General features: G+C 44.8%; 2 protein-coding genes across 12 annotated transcripts in view; one reads left to right on the top strand and one right to left on the bottom strand.

Moving 5' to 3' along the window:
- The first annotated feature begins 1,143 nt into the window (after nucleotides 1-1,143).
- drc1 (dynein regulatory complex subunit 1 homolog (Chlamydomonas)) lies at nucleotides 1,144-10,986 on the top strand. Its single transcript, XM_035793671.2, has 16 exons — nucleotides 1,144-1,432; nucleotides 3,230-3,317; nucleotides 3,429-3,541; nucleotides 3,811-3,994; nucleotides 4,074-4,211; nucleotides 4,835-4,921; nucleotides 5,035-5,157; nucleotides 5,246-5,385; nucleotides 8,173-8,307; nucleotides 8,669-9,125; nucleotides 9,268-9,357; nucleotides 9,489-9,575; nucleotides 9,721-9,866; nucleotides 10,311-10,463; nucleotides 10,610-10,712; nucleotides 10,838-10,986. The coding sequence occupies exons 1-16, from the start codon at nucleotides 1,305-1,307 to the stop codon at nucleotides 10,892-10,894; spliced, it is 2,229 nt and encodes a 742-aa protein (XP_035649564.1). The 5' UTR covers nucleotides 1,144-1,304; the 3' UTR covers nucleotides 10,895-10,986.
- LOC118397707 (otoferlin) overlaps nucleotides 10,935-18,817 on the bottom strand; it is a 129,757-nt gene continuing 121,874 nt past the window's right edge. For 6 of the 11 annotated variants that reach the window (XM_052470681.1, XM_052470680.1, XM_052470686.1 and 3 more), the window contains 4 exons: nucleotides 18,163-18,404; nucleotides 17,483-17,661; nucleotides 16,362-16,462; nucleotides 10,935-11,414 (listed from right to left, as the gene is read on the bottom strand). In XM_052470681.1, the coding sequence (XP_052326641.1) occupies nucleotides 11,228-11,414; nucleotides 16,362-16,462; nucleotides 17,483-17,661; nucleotides 18,163-18,404 (709 nt within the window). In that variant the 3' untranslated portion in view covers nucleotides 10,935-11,227. Of the gene's footprint in view, nucleotides 11,415-14,366; nucleotides 14,573-15,632; nucleotides 15,841-16,361; nucleotides 16,463-17,482; nucleotides 17,662-18,162; nucleotides 18,405-18,817 lie in introns of those variants that run through there. The other 5 variants (XM_052470683.1, XM_052470690.1, XM_052470689.1 and 2 more) reach the window with 2 other exon arrangements.

Genomic DNA, 18,817 nt, shown 5'->3' with positions numbered 1-18,817 from the left:
GTTAAATAGATATTTTGCAGTATAAAGGAATGACATGTTTCCTTATTAAAAAAACAGTTAAAGAAAATGGAAAATGTGTTATTTGTCATGTTTTTGTCATTTTAAAGTGTTTTTACATGGTGCCAAAATCAAGGGACAATTACCACCGCAATTCAAGAAGGACCCCTTTTCAAACGCTGTCATTATCTTGTAAACACTTGTGAAACACTCAGCAGGTGCTTTATTGTGTTCTATTCACTCCCTTAATCTTCTGGCAAGGTGAAAAAAAAATCTGCCTTTCTGTCCTTGAGCAAGGCAGTTAACCCCCCAACAACACCTGCTCCCCGGTTGCTGATGACATGGACGTCGATTAAAGCAGCCTCCCGCATCTCTCTGATTCAGAGGGGTTGGGTTAAATGCGGAAAACACATTTCGGTTGAATGCATTAAGTTGTGAAACTGACTAGGTATCCCCTTTCCCTTGTGGCTGGGCTGGTTGGACAAGGTCATGCTCCGCTCTCAAATGGCCATTAGAGGCTTTGATGTGGAAAATAGACATTCCCTCTACTGACGCGATAGTCTTCTTTCAAGGGAAAAAAGTTGTGGAAATAACACTGAATGTTAGTTGAAATGAGAAGCGGCAAGTAACATAAATGCTAATGCTAATAATGCTAATTTATGATAGTATATACAGTGCCTTTGCAGGAAACTGAACATCCAAAGACCTTTAGCCCACATGAGATCAAATACGATCTGGTTTTTATAAACTTTTCATGAATAAAAAATAGTTAGATCAGCAGAATTCTAACATTATCCCACACGTGGGATGTTTCTCAACATTGACACTGAAGCTGATTTTCTTGTTAAATAACTACTCAGTATGTATAGGTCTTGACATGAATTGGCTACTTACCAGGGCAAAAATAGACAGTGTACCAAATGCCCATTATTTGTATTTACCAAATGTATTATTGTATTATTATTATTAGACTTGAGCAATAATAGTCTGAGATGTGAGGATAGCCTACCCTGTCTATTCTATTCCACATTAGAAGAAAGGTTATAATTTAATTTTCTGATTCACTTTTATTTCATAATCAGTAGCAAAGCGCGACATTTCACTGCAGTTCACATTTCATTCCGGTAGGGTGCAGAATATCCTACTTTTTTAGACTGGCCACCGTACCCATAGCAACAATTACAACAACAAACCATCATATAGTGAGTGATGTTGACACTTTCCACTTTTGTGTAGAAGCGAAGTACATTTACATTTACATTTAAGTCATAGTAATAAGATTAACTAGATAGCTAGCTAAGAAAAAAATGAGTCAAGCCGGTAACCTACGCGAGGATACGGAGGAGGCTGGACCTTCCGTGGACTCTGAAAATCCAGAGGAGAGAATTGCAGCCCGTCGCCTCCGGATAGCTGCACGAAGTGAAGCCAAGAAAAGGTAGCTAACGTTAGCTGGCTTCTGTTTGAGATAGCACCTGTTAAACTTTTAGCTTAGCTGTTTAGCTATTGCATGTGAAGGTGTACTCTGTCCTCTGCAACTTTAGTGTTAGCTATAGCTAGTTACAGTGCCTTGCGAAAGTATTCGGCCCCCTTGAACTTTGCGACCTTTTGCCACATTTCAGGCTTCAAACATAAAGATATAAAACTGATTTTTCTTTGTGAAGAATCAACAACAAGTGGGACACAATCATGAAGTGGAACGACATTTATTGGATATTTCAAACTTTTTTAACAAATCAAAAACGGAAAAATTGGGCGTGCAAAATTATTCAGCCCCTTTACTTTCAGTGCAGCATACTCTCTCCAGAAGTTCAGTGAGGATCTCTGAATGATCCAATGTTGACCTAAATGACTAATGATGATAAATACAATCCACCTGTGTGTAATCAAGTCTCCGTATAAATGCACCTGCACTGTGATAGTCTCAGAGGTCCGTTAAAAGCGCAGAGAGCATCATGAAGAACAAGGAACACACCAGGCAGGTCCGAGATACTGTTGTGAAGAAGTTTAAAGCCGGATTTGGATACAAAAAGATTTCCCAAGCTTTAAACATCCCAAGGAGCAATGTGCAAGTGATAATATTGAAATGGAAGGAGTATCAGACCACTGCAAATCTACCAAGACCTGGCCGTCCCTCTAAACTTTCAGCTCATACAAGGAGAAGACTGATCAGAGATGCAGCCAAAAGGCCCATGATCACTCTGGATGAACTGCAGAGATCTACAGCTGAGGTGGGAGACTCTGTCCATAGGACAACAATCAGTCGTATATTGCACACATCTGGCCTTTATGGAAGAGTGGCAAGAAGAAAGCCATTTCTTAAAGATATCCATAAAAAGTGTTGTTTAAAGTTTGCCACAAGCCACCTGGGAGACACACCAAACATGTGGAAGAAGGTGCTCTGGTCAGATGAAACCAAAATTGAACTTTTTGGCAACAATGCAAAATGTTATGTTTGGTGTAAAAGCAACACCCTGAACACACAATCCCCACTGTCAAACATGGTGGTGGCAGCATCATGGTTTGGGCCTGCTTTTCTTCAGCAGGGACAGGGAAGATGGTTAAAATTGATGGGAAGATGGATGGAGCCAAATACAGGACCATTCTGGAAGAAAACCTGATGGAGTCTGCAAAAGACCTGAGACTGGGACGGAGATTTGTCTTCCAACAAGACAATGATCCAAAACATAAAGCAAAATCTACAATGGAATGGTTCAAAAATAAACATATCCAGGTGTTAGAATGGCCAAGTCAAAGTCTAGACCTGAATCCAATCGAGAATCTGTGGAAAGAACTGAAAACTGCTGTTCACAAATGCTCTCCATCCAACCTCACTGAGTTCGAGCTGTTTTGCAAGGAGGAATGGGAAAAAAATTCAGTCTCTCGATGTGCAAAACTGATAGAGAAATACCCCAAGCGACTTACAGCTGTAATCACAGCAAAAGTTGGCGCTACATAGTATTAACTTAAGGGGGCTGAATAATTTTGCACGCCCAATTTTTCAGTTTTTGATTTGTTAAAAAAGTTTGAAATATCCAATAAATGTCGTTCCACTTCATGATTGTGTCCCACTTGTTGTTGATTCTTCACAAAAAAAAATACAGTTTTATATCTTTATGTTTGAAGCCTGAAATGTGGCAAAAGGTCGCAAAGTTCAAGGGGGCCGAATACTTTCGCAAGGCACTGTATATAGTACATGCCAAAATAAGATGTCCTTTTCCCATCTGTCATTCAGACAAGAACTGGGAGATGACTCCCGTGAAAAGAAAGAAATCAAAGAGGAGGCCAGGAAAAGCCAGCATCAAGTGGAACAGAGTGAGAAGGTACCATTAGGCCAATGTTATTGTTAGCATTAGAAATTAATTTGAAGCAATGAAACATAACGTCAACACAACACAGACACACTACATGTCTCCTTCTCTCATTCCCCCCAGCGTATGATAAAGCTGCAGAGTGATGGGACGGAGCTGGTTACCAACATCCAGGTAGCAGCTGATTCTAGGGAATCGCAGCGTCAAACAGAGGTGGAGGAGGCCCACAGACTCAGGTACCATACCCAGGATCAGTGACTGTGCCCCGCAGCAGTTGTAGTGGAAGTGCTCCCTCTGTTGACCATGGACTGTAAATGCGTAGCTCATTATCACAAAAAGCAGGTCAAACGAATACAACCTCCTCACAGCACCGCTCAACAAACAAACTCTTCTACCAATAATTGGAACGTTGTTGACTATCAACCAAACATTCATGTGCTCCAACCCTCCTCTCCTCTCCGACCTCCGTCTATCTCTCTCCCCTCCCACCCCTTCCCCTGAGCAGGGTGGAGAAGCTGGAGAATGAGGCCAAGTCGAGCCTGGAGAAGTTTGAGGAGATCACCAGGAAGTGGACGGTGGCAAAGATGAAGGAGATCCCCCAGGACCTGAGAGACTCTCTGAGCAGCCAGCAGCAGCTGTGTGCCCTGCTCATAGAGGACAAGAACAAACTCATCCACGAGTTGCAGAAGGTAGTGTGTGTGTGTGTGTGCTTGTGTGTATTAATTTGTTTTGTCTGTATGTATAATGTGTGTGTGTGTGCGTGTGTAGGAGATGAAGTTAAGTGACGATCGCTACGTCAAAGATCTAAAGAAGCAGGCAGAGGATGTGGACCTGATGATTGAGAGGATGGAGGACCAGGTCAAGTTTCTGATGGGCTCCTACAGGGATGAACTGGACCAGATAGAGGTGGGACACATTCAGAATCAGTGTTTAATACTCACATGTACAGGCTTGCAGGTGTGAATGCAGGGTACTGTGAAAATCTTAGGCTCTGAGCTAAAACATGCAGGACGAATTGAAATAACAGAATGAAAATGGTGATAAAAAAAACAAAAACAATATAAATATAAATAGCACTATATAGTAAAGAGTGTTGAGGACGTGTGGGGGGTCGATGAACAGCATCCACACATTCCCTAGGGGTTACCCCTTGGTGGGTGATCCACGAGCTGACATGAAAGATATGAGCCAGGTGGGAGGACCTAAAGGAGGACGGGCTCATTGTATTGGGTGGAATGGAATTAATGGAAAGGAGTCAAACATGTGGTTTCCATACGTTGAATGTGTTTGATACCATTCCATTTATTCCATTCCAGCCATTACAATAAATACATCCTCCAATAGCTCGTCCCATCAGCCTCCACTGAGCCACCTTCTGTCTCCCCTGACCATGCAGTGTCCTGCCGACTTTGAGTGGGGCTGTTTCCTGCGTTTGGTTGGTTTTTGGTCACCAGGATGGTTATTGTGGTTGTTGACATGTTCATTGATCTGTTTGTTGATGGTTGTTGACCTGCTCCTGTTTTGTGCAGAATTCCTTTGAGCATGAGCGGAAGATCCTACTCACAGGGAACAGGAAGAAATGGGAACAGTACACGAAGGAGCGCCGGGACAAAGAGGTAAATAAGATTCAAATAAATACACTCTCTCTCTCTTCTCTCCCTGAAAATATACTTGAACTGTTTGTGTCTCTCTTTGTCTCTCCTTTCTCTCTTTCTCTCTCTCTCTCTAGCTGGAGAACGTGACGCAGAGGATGAAGAGGGTGGAGGAGTATGAGGTGTTGCTGCAGCAGCTGAGGACAGAGGACACGGAGGAATACAATATGATCAAGATCAAACTGGACACAGATGTTCAGGTAGACGGAAAATATGAAAAAGTGGAACGAGTATGCAGGTATGTTAGGGACTGTATTTAAATGAGCTGTGGTGTGTGTGTGTGTGTAGATCTTGGAGCAGCAACTGCAGCAGATGAAGGCTACGTACCAGCTGAACCAGGAGAAGCTGGAGTACAACTTCCAGGTGCTAAAGAAGAGAGACGAAGAGAACACCATCACCAAGTCCCAGCAGAAGAGAAAGATCACCAGGTAGCTACATCTACAATGATTCAAAAAGTATTCAGACCCCTTCACTTCCTTCATCCATCTACTCACAATACCCCATAATGACAAAGTAAAAACAGGTTTTTGAAATATCACATTTAAGTATTCAGACCCTTTACTCAGTACTTTGTTGAAGCACCTTTGGCAGCGATTACAGCCTCAAGTTTTCTTGGGTATGACGCTACAAGCTTGGCACACCTGAATTTGGGGAGTTTCTCCCATTCTCTGCAGATCCTCTCAAGCTCTGCTGGGTAGGATGGGGAGCATCACTGCTCAAGTTATTTTCAGTTCTCTTCAGAGATGTTTGATCGTATTCAAGTCCGGGCTCTGGCTGGGCCACTCATGGACATTCAGAGACTTGTCCCGAAGCCACTTCTGCGTTGTCTTGGCTGTGTGCTTAGGGTCGTTATCCTGTTGGAAGGTGAACCTTTGCTCCAGTCAGTCTCTTTGGATAATTCATTCCAATCATTTTAAAGTTAACAGCAGGTATTTTGCATGTAAGTTTAAGTATTTTGATATCTTCACAAATCTGCAAAACAGCCGTTTTACATCCTGAGTGCTCTGGAGCAGGTTTTCATCAAGGATCTCTCAGTACTTTGCTTTGTTAATCTTTCCCTTGATCCTGACTAGTCTCTCAGTCCTTGCCGCTGAAAAACATCCAAACAGCATTATGCTGCCACCACCATGCTTCACCGTAGGGATGGGATTGGCCAGGTGATGAGCGTCACCTGGTTTCCTCCAGACGTGGCACTTGGCATTCAGGCCAAAGAGTTCTATCTTGGTTTCATAAGACCAGAAGAATCTAGTTTCTCATGGTCTGAGAGTCCTTTAGGTGTCTTTTAGAGTCCGAGTAGTCATTTGATTACCTTTTTCAGGAGTCTTATGGCTTGTGGGCAAAAGCTTTTGAGAAGCCTTTTGGTCCTAGACTTGGCACTCCGGTACCGCTTGCCTTGTCTATGACTGGGGTGGCTGGGGTCTTTGACAATTTTTAGGGCTTTCCTCTGACACTGCCTGGTGTAGAGGTCCTGGATGGCAGGCAGCTTAGCCACAGTGATGTACTGGGCCATACGCACTACCCTCTGTAGTGCCTTGCGGTTGGATACCAAGCATTTGCTGTACCAGGCAGTGATGCAACCAGTCAGGATGCTCTCAATGTTGCAGCTGTAGAACCTTTTGATGATCTGACGACCCGTGCCAAATCTTTTCAGTCTCCTGAGGGGGAATATGTTTTGTTGTGCCCTCTTCACGACTATCTTGGTGTGTTTGGACCATTCTAGATTGTTGGTGATGTGGACACCTCTCAACCTGCTCCACTACAGTCCCGTCGATGAGAATGGGGGCGTGCCCGGTCCTCCTTTTCCTGTAGTCCACAATCATCTCCTTTGTCTTGATTACGTTGAGGTATAGGTTGTTATTCTGGCACAACCTGGCCAGGTCTCTGACCTCCTCCCTATAGGCTGTCTCGTCATTGTTGGTAATCAGACCTACAACTGGTGTGTTGTCTGCAAACTTAATGATGGTGTTGGAGTCGTGCCTGGCCATGCAGTCGTGGGTGAACAGGGAGTACAGGTGGGACTGAGCACGCACCCCTCAGGGGCCCCAGTGTTGAGGATCAGCGTGGCAGATGTGTTTTTGTCTACCCTTACTACCTGGGGGTGGCCTGTCAGGAAGTCCAGGATCCAGTTGCAGAGGGAGGTGTTTAGTCCCGGGATCCTTAGCTTAGTGATCAGCTTTGAGGGCACTATGGTGTTGAATGCTGAGCTGTAGTCAATGAATAGCATTCTCACATAGGTGTTCCTTTTCTCCAGGTGGGAAAGGGCAGTGTGGAGTACAAAAGAGATTGCATCATCTGTGGATCTGTTTGAGCGGTATGCAAATTGGCGTGGGTCTAGAGTTTCTGGGATAATGGTGTTGATGTGAACCATTACCAGTCGTTGAAAGCACTTCATGGCTATGGATGTAAGTGCTACGGGTCGGTAGTCATTTAGGCAGGTTACCTTAGTGTTCTTGGGCACAGGGACTATGGTGGTCTGCTTGAAGCATGTTGGTATTACAGACTCAATCAGGGACGCATGTTGAAAATGCCAGTAAATTTGTGTCACTGGGCAGTTCGTGGCTGTGCTTCCCTTTGTAGTCTATAAAGGTTTGCAGGCCCTGCCACATCTGACGAGCATCGGAGACGGTGTAGTATGATTCAATCTTAGTCCTGTATTGGCGCTTTGCCTATTTGATGGTTCGTCGGAGGGCATAGCAGGATTTCTTATAAGCTTCCGTGTTATAAGCTTCCCGAGTCCCAAACCTTGAAAGCAGCAGTTCTACCCTTTAGCTCAGTGCGAATGTTGCCTGCAATCCATGGCTTCTGGTTGGGGTATATACGTACAGTCACTGTGGGGACAACAGGTATTGTGTGTAGATTAATGAGGAATTGTTTTTATTTATTACATTTTAGAATAAGGCTGTAACGTAACAAAATGTGGAAGAGTCAAGGTGTCTGAATACTTTCCGAATGCACCCTATAACACTATCACTCCACTACAATGTGGCGCTGAATTTCTGAGTTCTGTTTCCACCGCTGTCCGCTTCTGTGGTGCTGAATCGCCAATCTCTTCTATCACAATGGGTTTGTTTACTTTAGCACCATTAGATATTTTAAACCTATTGACAAAAGTCGACAACAGTTTGGGGCTGTAGTTTGGGGGAAACTGGTTATCTTGTAAATAACACTTATACCTGTGTAGTTCTGCTGTAGTTACTGGGACTTTTATCATCTAGACTGCAGGATGTTGTCAACAACCTGAAGATCAAGTGTGCCAACCAGGAGAAGCAGTCTCGGGAGGAGAACCAGAACCTCACTGACGACTACACACGCATCATGCAACAGTACAAACACATGCAGAAGAAGATGAGGTGAGTAACACACACACACACGGATACACACACGGATACACACACACACACACACACACACACACACACACACACACACACACACACACACACACACACACACACACACACACACACACACACACACACACACACACACACACACACACACACAAAGAGAATGTAATTGTCAGTCTTTGCATTTTCATTTTCTCTCCCTGTCTAACGCTATAACCCAGGGATGGTCAAAACTGCAATTTAACTGTACCGAGCAGACCAACAAATGTCACGTCAAGTGCAATGTCTCAAGCACTAGGGGAGACATCGACACAATGCCCATTCTTACTAATAAGTCTATGCTCTTTCCCCTCCTTCCATTCAGGCACTTTGCGGCCATCGATGCCAAGAAGTTTGAGGAGGTGTGGCTGATGAACGAGGAGGAGGTCAAGGCGCTGGTGGAGAAGGCCCTGGATACAGACCGGCTGGTCCACGAGCAGCAGTTGGGCCTGTCCTGGCAGCGCCCATCACTGGCTTTCATGGAGCGCTCCGGCCCCCTCCAGCCCCAGAGACAGACCCAGAAGACTGCGCACCAGGCAATCTCCGAGCTGCTCCAGCTTGGGCAGACCAGTGGCCTGGGGAAGGGGAAGTACCAGGAGGCCGGGGTTGGGCCTGGGGCAGAGAGCCCTGGGTTGGCTGTGGAGGTGTATGACTCAGGAGCAGGGCTGGAGAGTGGGAGCAGTGAGGTGCAGAGAGAGAGGGAAGGGAGTGAGGGGGAGCACAGTGGGACGGTGTCGGTGAAGATGGTCAAGAAGCTCCTGGAGCTGCTGTGTGACGAGGCGGTGAGCGGGCTAAGAGTTTGTGTGTCTGTATGACAGAGGAATAGAGAGAGGAAGAGGAACTGTGTCATCTAACTCAACTAGTTCAACATTTAGCCTTTACAGCTTCTCTGTCTCTCTCTCCTTCCCTCCCTCACCTCCATAGGGTTTTCTGATAGAGAGTAAACTTCTGAAGCTTCTCTCTCCACTGGAGAAGGATGAACAGTCCCTCATGAAGCTGGACTCCATCTTCACTGTGAGTTACAACGTGACGGCTATATGTATGTTATGTCACCTGTAACTATACATTTACTGTCAAATAAACACATGACAGTCGCGACAGAGGAGCTGTGTCAGTGTTGTCTCCGCTCTGTTCTTCTCTGCCAGGCCATGGGGATCGAGAGCGAGGAGGACGTGTACAAGCTGGCGGATTTCTTCATGAAGTACAAACATACACAAGGGGAGCTGACCCAGGTAAGGAGGGGGGGGGAGAAGAGAGGGGAGGGAGGGAAGAAGGCTGATGTTAGTAGCCATGATGACCAGCTCCGCACTGACGTCTTGTAAGAATGATCATAAAACATGATCCCCCTGTTTCTTTTCTTATTTTTTTTGTATTCAGGATGTGTCTGCAAAATGGGGCGTGGCCAGTCCTCAGGCGGAGCGAGGGGAGTTTACTTCCTCCTGCAGCCTGCCGTCTGACCTCATCCATCCCAATGATGTCCTGGTGGCCCTGCGGGCCTTCACTGCTCAACACTGCCGGCCCAGGTCAGCACTGGGGCTCTCTGTTTCAATACCCAAACTAGCATACCACTTATAATCAAGCAATGTATTGGGCATGCATTCTAAGTGCCTTGCCCATGTATTAAGCAAAGGGGTGTAGTAAAGGATCAATATCCCGATGCAACACAGAGGTATATTGGCCATATACCACAAACCCCCCGACGTGCCTTATTGGTATTAAAAACAGCTCTTAGGCTGCTCTTAGGTACGCCGCAACACAGAATACCTGGATACTGCCCTTAGCCCTGGTATATTGGCCATATACGACAACCCCTCGGGCCTCATTTATTAATTATGTGGTGACACGTTGGACTCAATACGGCGAACTTAAATCAGTGTAGAAACCACCTTACAAATGTTATGTGGGGAAGCGTAACTTTACACACAATATTTCTCACAATGAAAGTGACGATTGTGACATTTCCCCAGAGAGTTAGCTGCCTCTCACCAGCCCAGTATGCTGGGTCTAGGAGGGAGAGATGACACCGAAGACGCTGCTTACTGGGAGGCCATGGGTGACGTCATCCCTGAGGCCAAACTCAAGATCTGGGGCGCCCTGGAGGCAGCACTTGACAAGTACCAGTGAGTACCACACACTCGCCCACACACACATACACGTGATGACAAGATAGTAGCGGCCTCGTATGGAGTTACAAAACAGGTGATATAAAAAGTGGTGATCGATTGAGCGTCATTTTGATTGATTATTTGAATCTGTCTGTTCCTAGCATTGTTCTGACAGAGAGGTCCAAGTTCATCACAGACACACAGAGCCTGAAACAGCAGAACACGGAGCTACGGATGCTGCTTCACCAATACGTCAACTCCAGGGTGTGTGTGGTGTGTGTGTGTGTGTGTGTGTGTGTGCCTGTGATTGCATCGAGAGGGTTTGTGTCCAGAATGTGTTTGCTAATTTAATGACACGTCCACTGAACCTATCTACATTCTTCTCATAGGTCAATGCTGAGCTGGAGATCCCGCCCAACCTGGTGATGCAGTTGGCTCCTGAGTGAACAAACTGACTAATCGGGAAGAGTACACACAAACCCACAGTGCAGTTGAAATGCTTCAATATTTAATGATGAAAATAAAGCACTTCAACATATGGTATGAGAATTGATGTTTAACACTTTTAATAGAAAATATAAAGTGCATAATGGGAGTATTATCTTATAGTAAAGTAGAATGTATAGAAGATTATACCAACAATATGTGATAATAGTGCAATGCATTAGAGTGTGTACAAAGAGCCTTTCAAATACCAACAATGCTTAAGAGAGTGCAAATACACTCAGGGATCAGGCACATTGAGAGAAAGTTTGCATGTGTGTGGTTGATAAGTGTGTTCAGCCAGCGATGTTGAAGATCTTGTTGCTGAGGGCAGAGGGCATGGAGAAGAAGAGCAGGCCCAGGAACAGTAGTCCCAGGACAGCCCCCAGCAGTAGAACACAGTGCAGCTTGTACTGCCTCCAGGCCAGGATACACACCACATGCATTGGGCTCAGCAACCACGACAGACTGGTATTGGGACGACTGCAGGAAGAGATGTTTACACACACACACACACAAAACTGAAATGTACACGCACGGACACACAAACACTACTAATAACGAGTCATATCGATACATATTGAAACACACAAAGAACACAACGACACACACTGGACGACACATTGTAACCAGATACAAACCCAACAGTTGTCAAAATTGTTATTTCAATTAACTCCATTTATTTAAGATCATTGTTAAAACAGACAAAATGTTTGTATTGCATACTCATCAACAGGAGAATATAATAGACTTAGTGTTAGTGCAAACAAAATCAATTTTAGTTGGTTTTGTATTTTGTGAACATGAGATCACTAAAATGACTGCAACACAAATGATGGCATAACTACAAGTAGGTCAAGCAAGGGGAAACCAGAGGGAACTGCACACTGCAAACAAAGTAATCTGACAGGCCGACAGGGGAGAGAGAGGTCAAGAGGCCAAGCCACACCTCCCTTTTATACCGGACCTCTTGTGCTATAAGGTGCACATAACCACTTCCGGGAAAATCTGCATGGATTAACACGTGTCAGGATCCATACAGATAACAGGTTTAGAAGCCGACTGTAAAAGCTATAGTAGAAAGGAAGTCATGCCATATCTGATGATCATGTCAACTCAATCACCGTGAGATGTTAGAATACTGATGCATGCTTATATTACTACTGTATATTTTCTGGATAACTAAGAACCAATAAGAGCATTCCAGGTCACTGAAGAAAGTGGTGAAGAAACAAACTTTGTTCCATAAAATGTTGGTGTTTTGACGACATAATTTAAGCCAAACAATAGCAAGTTTACTTCTCTAATGGGTTCATATTCGAAAGCTATTCTTGTATTCCTTGTCCCTCTTTAAATCTTGTTGAACTACAGTAGGTCCTAGGAAAATAGACACCTGTTTTCAGTCTCGTTATTTTAGAAGACGTGTGCAAAGGCTGCAAGAGCTAAAGAGGAACGCTAATGAACTGTTGGGAAAAACATTTACTTTGATCCGGTTCAAAAGCTCACACCAACCCCATGATTCCCATTTCGAAACCGACACATAGTGCCTTCAGAAAGTATTCAAACCCCTTGACTTACTCCACATTTTGTTGTGTTGCAGCCTGAATTAAACATTTATATAAAACAACATTTTCACCCATTTCAACACAACACCCCATAATAACAAAGTGAAAACATGTTTTTAGAAATTTGAGGAAATGCATTGAAAATTAAATACAGAAATAATATCTATAATTTACATAAGTATATTTACCTTTGATAGCGATTACAGCCGTGAGTCTTTCTGGGTCTCTAAGAGCATTCTTATTTTCTAACTTCTTCAAGCTTGGTGAAATTGGTTGTTGATCATTGATAGACAATCATTTTCAGGTCTTGCCATAGATTTTCAAGTAGATTTAAGTCGAAACGGTAACTCAGTCACTTGAGTGTTGGCCTTGTGTTTTAGCTTATTGTCCTGCTGAAAGGCAAATTTTTCTCCCAGTGTCTGGTGGAAATCAGACTGAAACAGGTTTTCCTCTAGGACTTTGCCTGTGCCAAGCTCCTTAACGTTTATTTTTTATCCTGAAAAGCTCCCCAGTCCTTATCGATTACAAGCAATAACCCTAACAAAGATTTGTTATAACTAACCCAATATAGACCACAGCCTATAATTTCTGAAGGGAGCAAATTAATCATAGTGGGCAGAACAAGCAACTTTGATAACCTTTTTATAACGTCTGCTTTTTAATTTTTTTTATCTACCAATAGGTTCCCTTCTTTGCCAGGCATTGGAAAATCTCCCTGGTCTTTGCGTGTGAATCCCTATATGAAATGTTAAATTCAGGTTGCAACATGACAAAATGTTGAAAAAGTCAATGGCACTGAAGGCACTGTCTCATGGGGTGGCAGGTAGCCTAGTGGTTAGAGCGTTGGACCAGTAACTGAAAAGTTGCTAGATTGAATCCCCGAGCTGACAAGGTAAAAAACCTGTCGTTCTGCCCCCCAACAAGGTAGTTAACCCACTGTTCTAGGCCGTCATGGTAAATAAGAATTTGTTCTTAACTGACTTGCCTAGTTAAATAAATAGTTTACAACATCACTTGAGAAATGATCAAACTAACCATGTCCTTCCAAATAATTGTATATGTTTTTAGGAGACCAGGAGCTCCGATCGCCTTCCATATTTATTATTATTTTATTGACAAGACAGTTATAAGTACAGAATAGTAGACAATGGCGAGAGATACAGAAAGGAAGGGCGCGGACAATCCGCCGAGCCGGGGATCGAATCCCCATCGACAGGGGGCATGTGTAGTCCGGAATCGGAAGCTTAGATTGCTACACCAGACTCCGGCAACTTCCAAATCAATTTAAGTCATAAATAAATAAATACATACATAGGTAAATAAACCATCTCTGAAATGTAACATCAGGGTATGCTGCATTGCTGATGATGAGATCAGGGTTGAGTTGTTTGATTGGTTAGTCAGTGGCCAGTGCAGGGATGAGGTTTCTGATTGGTTTAGCGTCCTGAAGCATTTGATCGGTTAGGCCCACTGTGCTACTGTAGCAGTCGAAAGTAGATGGTTGTTCCTAGTTTTCAGAAGACCAAGGGATAGGAAGTCCTTGAGTATGTGTGTTGAGCAGCACTGCCATGGTTAGAGGGGCGGTGGAGAAAGGGCAAGGCTGGGATGCGGAGGGAGTGGACTGGGGGGGCTGCTGTCATCTTGTCTTCCCATCTATCCACCTTTCCCTCCCCTATTCTCTCCCTTTACACGCCCTCTCTCAGCAGCACTGAGGCGAGTGTGTTTGGGGGGAGGGTACTGATGGAGAGACTGGGGGATGTTGTTTGGTGAATGTGAGTATTAACAATGGAAAGTGGAAGTGCATGGAACCCCGCCCAACACCCCCACCACTCCTCTGTGTCTCAACCACCCCCAACCCACCCTGGTACCCATCCCTGCAGCCCCAATCAGCCCCCTCAGGCCCCCAGCATCTTCTTGACCAGGTAGCCAGGCATGCTGTAGAGGAAGAGCCCCAGCATCATGAGCAGCAGCAGGGCCACAACAATCTTGATGATAAGCCACTTGTAGCGGTTACACACCAGGTAGCGGATAGCCTTCAGCGGGCTCAGGAACCACAGGAATGTGGTGTCCGGCCGACTGGGGGGGATGGGTGTAAGATTAGAGGGGAAGGATGAGAATAGAGGGGTAGATAGTGGGGCATGGGATGGATGGGATGGGGGTTGAGGGTTAAAAGGGTGTGATATGGAGGGTATAAGGGAAGGAAGTGGGGAAAGATATGGGGTAGATGGGGGCGGTTGTGGGAGAGGTAGAGGTGGGGAACAGAAGGGTGAGTGGATTAAAGGGAGGGTAGTGGGTGGGGTGGGGAAACAGTGGTAATGGGGGCCAAAGTGCAGGGTAAAGAGAGGAAAGAGGAGAGCAAGCGTTAGTGGTTCGAAAGCCATATGATGTATGACTATTTCTAACTGATCACAATTTCTCCACACACTACTACACAAACAACCCTGTTTACAAAATAGCAACGTTCTTTTTTATTTTATACAGAACCTGAAGAACCACCGCACAATCGGGAAGCACAGACGATGGAGACTCAGACGATGGAGACACAGATTTAAAATTAGATGGTGTTTGTTTGACAGCTCGCTTGAACGCAGCTTCATATTAAAAAGTATTCCCCTGAAGCCGCCAGTGTAATGACAGTGTGATGCACAATGGAAGACTCGGGATTGACACCAGACACTGGCAGGTTGAGCGACAAGAGACAGAGGACAGTATAGGGGACAGAGACAGAGGACAGTATAGGGGACAGAGACAGAGGACAGTATAGGGGACAGAGACAGGGACATGAAGATGCCGAGAGCAAAGAAAAAAGGGGGAGGGATGCAGCAAAAGCTACCAGAGACAATCTTTGTATATCTGAGGAAAGACAAAGACTGAGACATACCTGGGGGGAAAAAAAGAGGACGAGATGAGCGGTTGAGGGATGGAAGAAAGAGGTTATGGAAAAGGAAGGTGGTCGAAAGCAGAGGAAAGAGGTGAGAAGGGAAAAGAGCAGAGAGTGAAGCGATATGGGTTCATTGAAAAGGAGGAACAGAGGAGAGAACAGAGAGAGGGGAAAAGGAGAAAGAGGAGCTGACGGAAAATGCGGAACGGAGGACAAGAGAGGAGAGGCTAGGATAGGACAGAGAGAGGGGGCTACCGGTGGCCCTGGTGGGTCGACGTTCTCTCAGGCCCCCAGCATCTTCTTGACCAGGTAGCCAGGGAAGGAGTAGAGGAAGAGGCCGAGCAGGAGCAGCAGTAGCAGCAGGCCTAGGGCCTTGAGGATCAGCCAGCGGTAGTTGTGCCAGATGAAGTAGCGGATGGACTTCAGAGGGTTCACAAACCACATGAGACTGGTGTCCGGGCGACTTCAGAAGGGGGAGGAAAGGAAGGGAGGGGTGGAGAGGATGTATATGGAAGGAAAGACAACGTTGAAGGGGAGGAAGAAAGGCAACACAAAGGAAGGAAGAAAAGAAACAGAGGGAGACAGGTGAAGGAATGACAGGAGGAGAATGGAGTGATAGTGTGAAGGTGTAAGAGTGGCATTTTCACAGCGCAAAGAGGTGCTGTTGACAAAATAGGCCGTATGTCTTGTGTGCACGATATATCCTCTGAATAAACCATTATTAGCTTCTGATGGATGCACAATGAGAGGGTTTGAATATAAATTGACATTTTAATGAAATATGGTCCCAGTTTTTTTTGTGTTTTTTTTGCGTCGTGTAAATAGGACTCCTGAAGGAAGTGGATGAATATATGAGTCTGACTCTGCACCATTATTTTCTTTCCCACCTTCACGTTTAAAATCATTTTTTTTGTGATTGTGTTCATTTTGTCTGTATGTGTGTATCGTCTTAATGTGTGTGTACTGTAACTGTAAATATCTTACTTTGGTTTCTCCAGAGGGTCAGGCTCATTGCGTCCCAGACCAACAGGACTTTTCTCCGCTTCCTCTGCCGACATCAGATGAAGCTCCGCCTCCACTTTACCCTGAGAAGACGACACAATCAATCCAATACTCCAACGTGTGTGTGTGCGCGGTGTGTGTGTACGATGCATGTGTGCGGTGCGTGTGTGCGTATGGGTTTGTGTCTATGTATGTGTAATCTCTAGTGGACAGACTACTTAAAAGAAAGGGTATCGTAACATCCGTCAAAAGGGTTCTGGGATACAACGACTAGCTAGTAACAGTAGTTCCAGTGCCCAGGTTTTTAGTCACAGGTTATTTGGACGGCTGAGAGTTTCCAGATAGGGGGGTGGAGACTTCGCTAGTCGCGTTAGTATCTTTCTCTCAACATCTCGACCCTGAACCTAAATAATTATGTGACATTTTTATTCTTGGTTTCGAAGATTAGTCTCTCTCTCTCTCTCTCTCTCTTGGTTTCGAAGATTAGTCTCTCTCTCTCTCTCTCTCTCTTGGTTTCGAAGATTAGTCTCTCTCTCTCTCGCTTGGTTTCGAAGATTAGTTTCTCTCTCTCTCTCTCTCTCTCTCTCGCTTGGTTTCGAAGATTAGTCTCTCTCTCTCTCTCGCTTGGTATCGAAGATTAGTCTCTCTCTCTCTCTCGCTTGGTTTCGAAGATTAGTCTCTCTCTCTCTCTCGCTTGGTTTCGAAGATTAGTCTCTCTCTCTCTCTCGCTTGGTTTCGAAGATTAGTCTCTCTCTCTCTCTCGCTTGGTATCGAAGATTAGTCTCTCTCTCTCTCTCGCTTGGTTTCGAAGATTAGTCTCTCTCTCTCTCTCGCTTGGTTTCGAAGATTAGTTTCTCTCTCTCTCTCTCTCTCGCTTGGTTTCGAAGATTAGTCTCTCTCTCTCGCTTGGTTTCGAAGATTAGTCTCTCTCTCTCTCTCTCTCTCTCTCTCTCTCTCTCTCTCTCTCTCTCTCTCTCTCTCTCTCTCTCTCTCTCTCTCTCTCTCTCTCTCTCTCTCTCTCTCTCTCTCTCTCTCTCTCTCTCTCTCTCTCTCTCTCTCTCTCTCTCTCTCTCTCTCTCTCTCTCTCTCTCTCTCTCTCTCACCGTGAGTTCCATCTCGTCGTTTTCGTCGCGGGCCACGAATGGCCACCAGCCCTTGACTCTCTTTTGTTTGAAGATGGAAATGCAGGGCAGCTCAGCCTCATTCTGGACCATGCCTAGGGAACACTGCTTGGCTGTCTTCGCCCCGCGGGGAAACCTGTTCAGGTCCAGCTCTATTGCACCTGTCAGGAGAGAAAATTACAGGGCATTAGTGAATAACTGAGGAAATATCTGAGGAGATACAGATGTCGGAACCTAATTTAAGCCCGTTTCCTACGGCAGGTAAATAACCCCGTAGCAACAGGAAATGTGAATTATTATGTTGAATTATAATTGACATTTTTGATGCATTTTTTCACACGGGAAAATCAAGTCTGAAATATCAAAGTGGAAATGACAAACTTTAGAAAGTCTTATTAAACCTCAAATACACGACAAGTAAAACATTTCTCCTGCAATAGGGTTCAAATTAAGATCCTACGCCTGTACAAAGATGGAGAGGCAAAGACAGACTGAGATACAGCGAGAACCTGGGGAGAAAGAGGACAAGAGATGAAAGAGGTTGAGGGATGTGATCTAGGAGCTATAGAAGAAGTGGCTGAGAAAATACAGAACATTTTAGAAAATAGACATGAAAAGAAGAATATGTAGCATTCCAGAGAGCCCTAGCAGTGTAGGCCTACCTAGGAAGTCATCAGCGGAGAAGTGGTCAGCGTCCCAGACCTGCAAGGTGAGGCGTGCAGGGATCTTGTACTCTGTCTCATCCCAGGAGAACATGGACTCCTTCTTAGAGATGACAATCTTCTCCTCGGCCATCAGGTAGTCAAAGGGGAACACGAAGCGCCAGTTGAAATTCCCCTCGCCTGTCAGAGAGTGGTAGTGGACATCTGTGTCCTGTTTGTCCTCCTGTTGCCCTTTCAGCCACCTGGGATAGAGGGTTAAATATCACAGGGGTCAAAGGTTAGAGGTCAGGGCAATAATGTTGTAAATTGGGTGTAAGGACCGTGTTATTATAAAGTTTTTTTTTTTTTTTACATATCAGCTAGCTCTGTGTGAAGGTTATCTGTGGAGGTTAGAAGATCAACCATCTTACATCAGCGAATGTGATTTGAGATTGTTAGTGGATAATTTATAGTATGGCCGAATGTGTTTTATGCATTACAGGTCTGGTCCATTTAATACAAAAAAGGAAAGTTAGTATTTTAAAAGTAAAACACATGCATGATGTGACCCTCCAATAAAAAAAACAGTATGAGATTAATGATTCAAACAAATTGAAATATGCCTATGAAATAATGCTGATTGTGTGGACCTGGGTAAATTCCATATGAAGTGTAC

The sequence above is a fragment of the Oncorhynchus keta genome, chromosome 19 (assembly GCF_023373465.1).
Source record: "Oncorhynchus keta strain PuntledgeMale-10-30-2019 chromosome 19, Oket_V2, whole genome shotgun sequence".
NCBI lineage: Eukaryota > Metazoa > Chordata > Actinopteri > Salmoniformes > Salmonidae > Oncorhynchus > Oncorhynchus keta.
This window is presented reverse-complemented; position numbering and strand designations above follow the sequence as displayed.

Excerpts from the sequence above, each read along its gene's own strand:
- drc1 (XM_035793671.2), top strand. The coding sequence starts at position 1,305 with ATGAGTCAAGCCGGTAACCTACGCGAGGATACGGAGGAGGCTGGACCT. Across the intron at positions 3,995-4,073 it reads TCATCCACGAGTTGCAGAAG|GAGATGAAGTTAAGTGACGA; the intron begins GTAGTGTGTGTG and ends GTGCGTGTGTAG. Across the intron at positions 9,576-9,720 it reads CACAAGGGGAGCTGACCCAG|GATGTGTCTGCAAAATGGGG; the intron begins GTAAGGAGGGGG and ends TTTTGTATTCAG.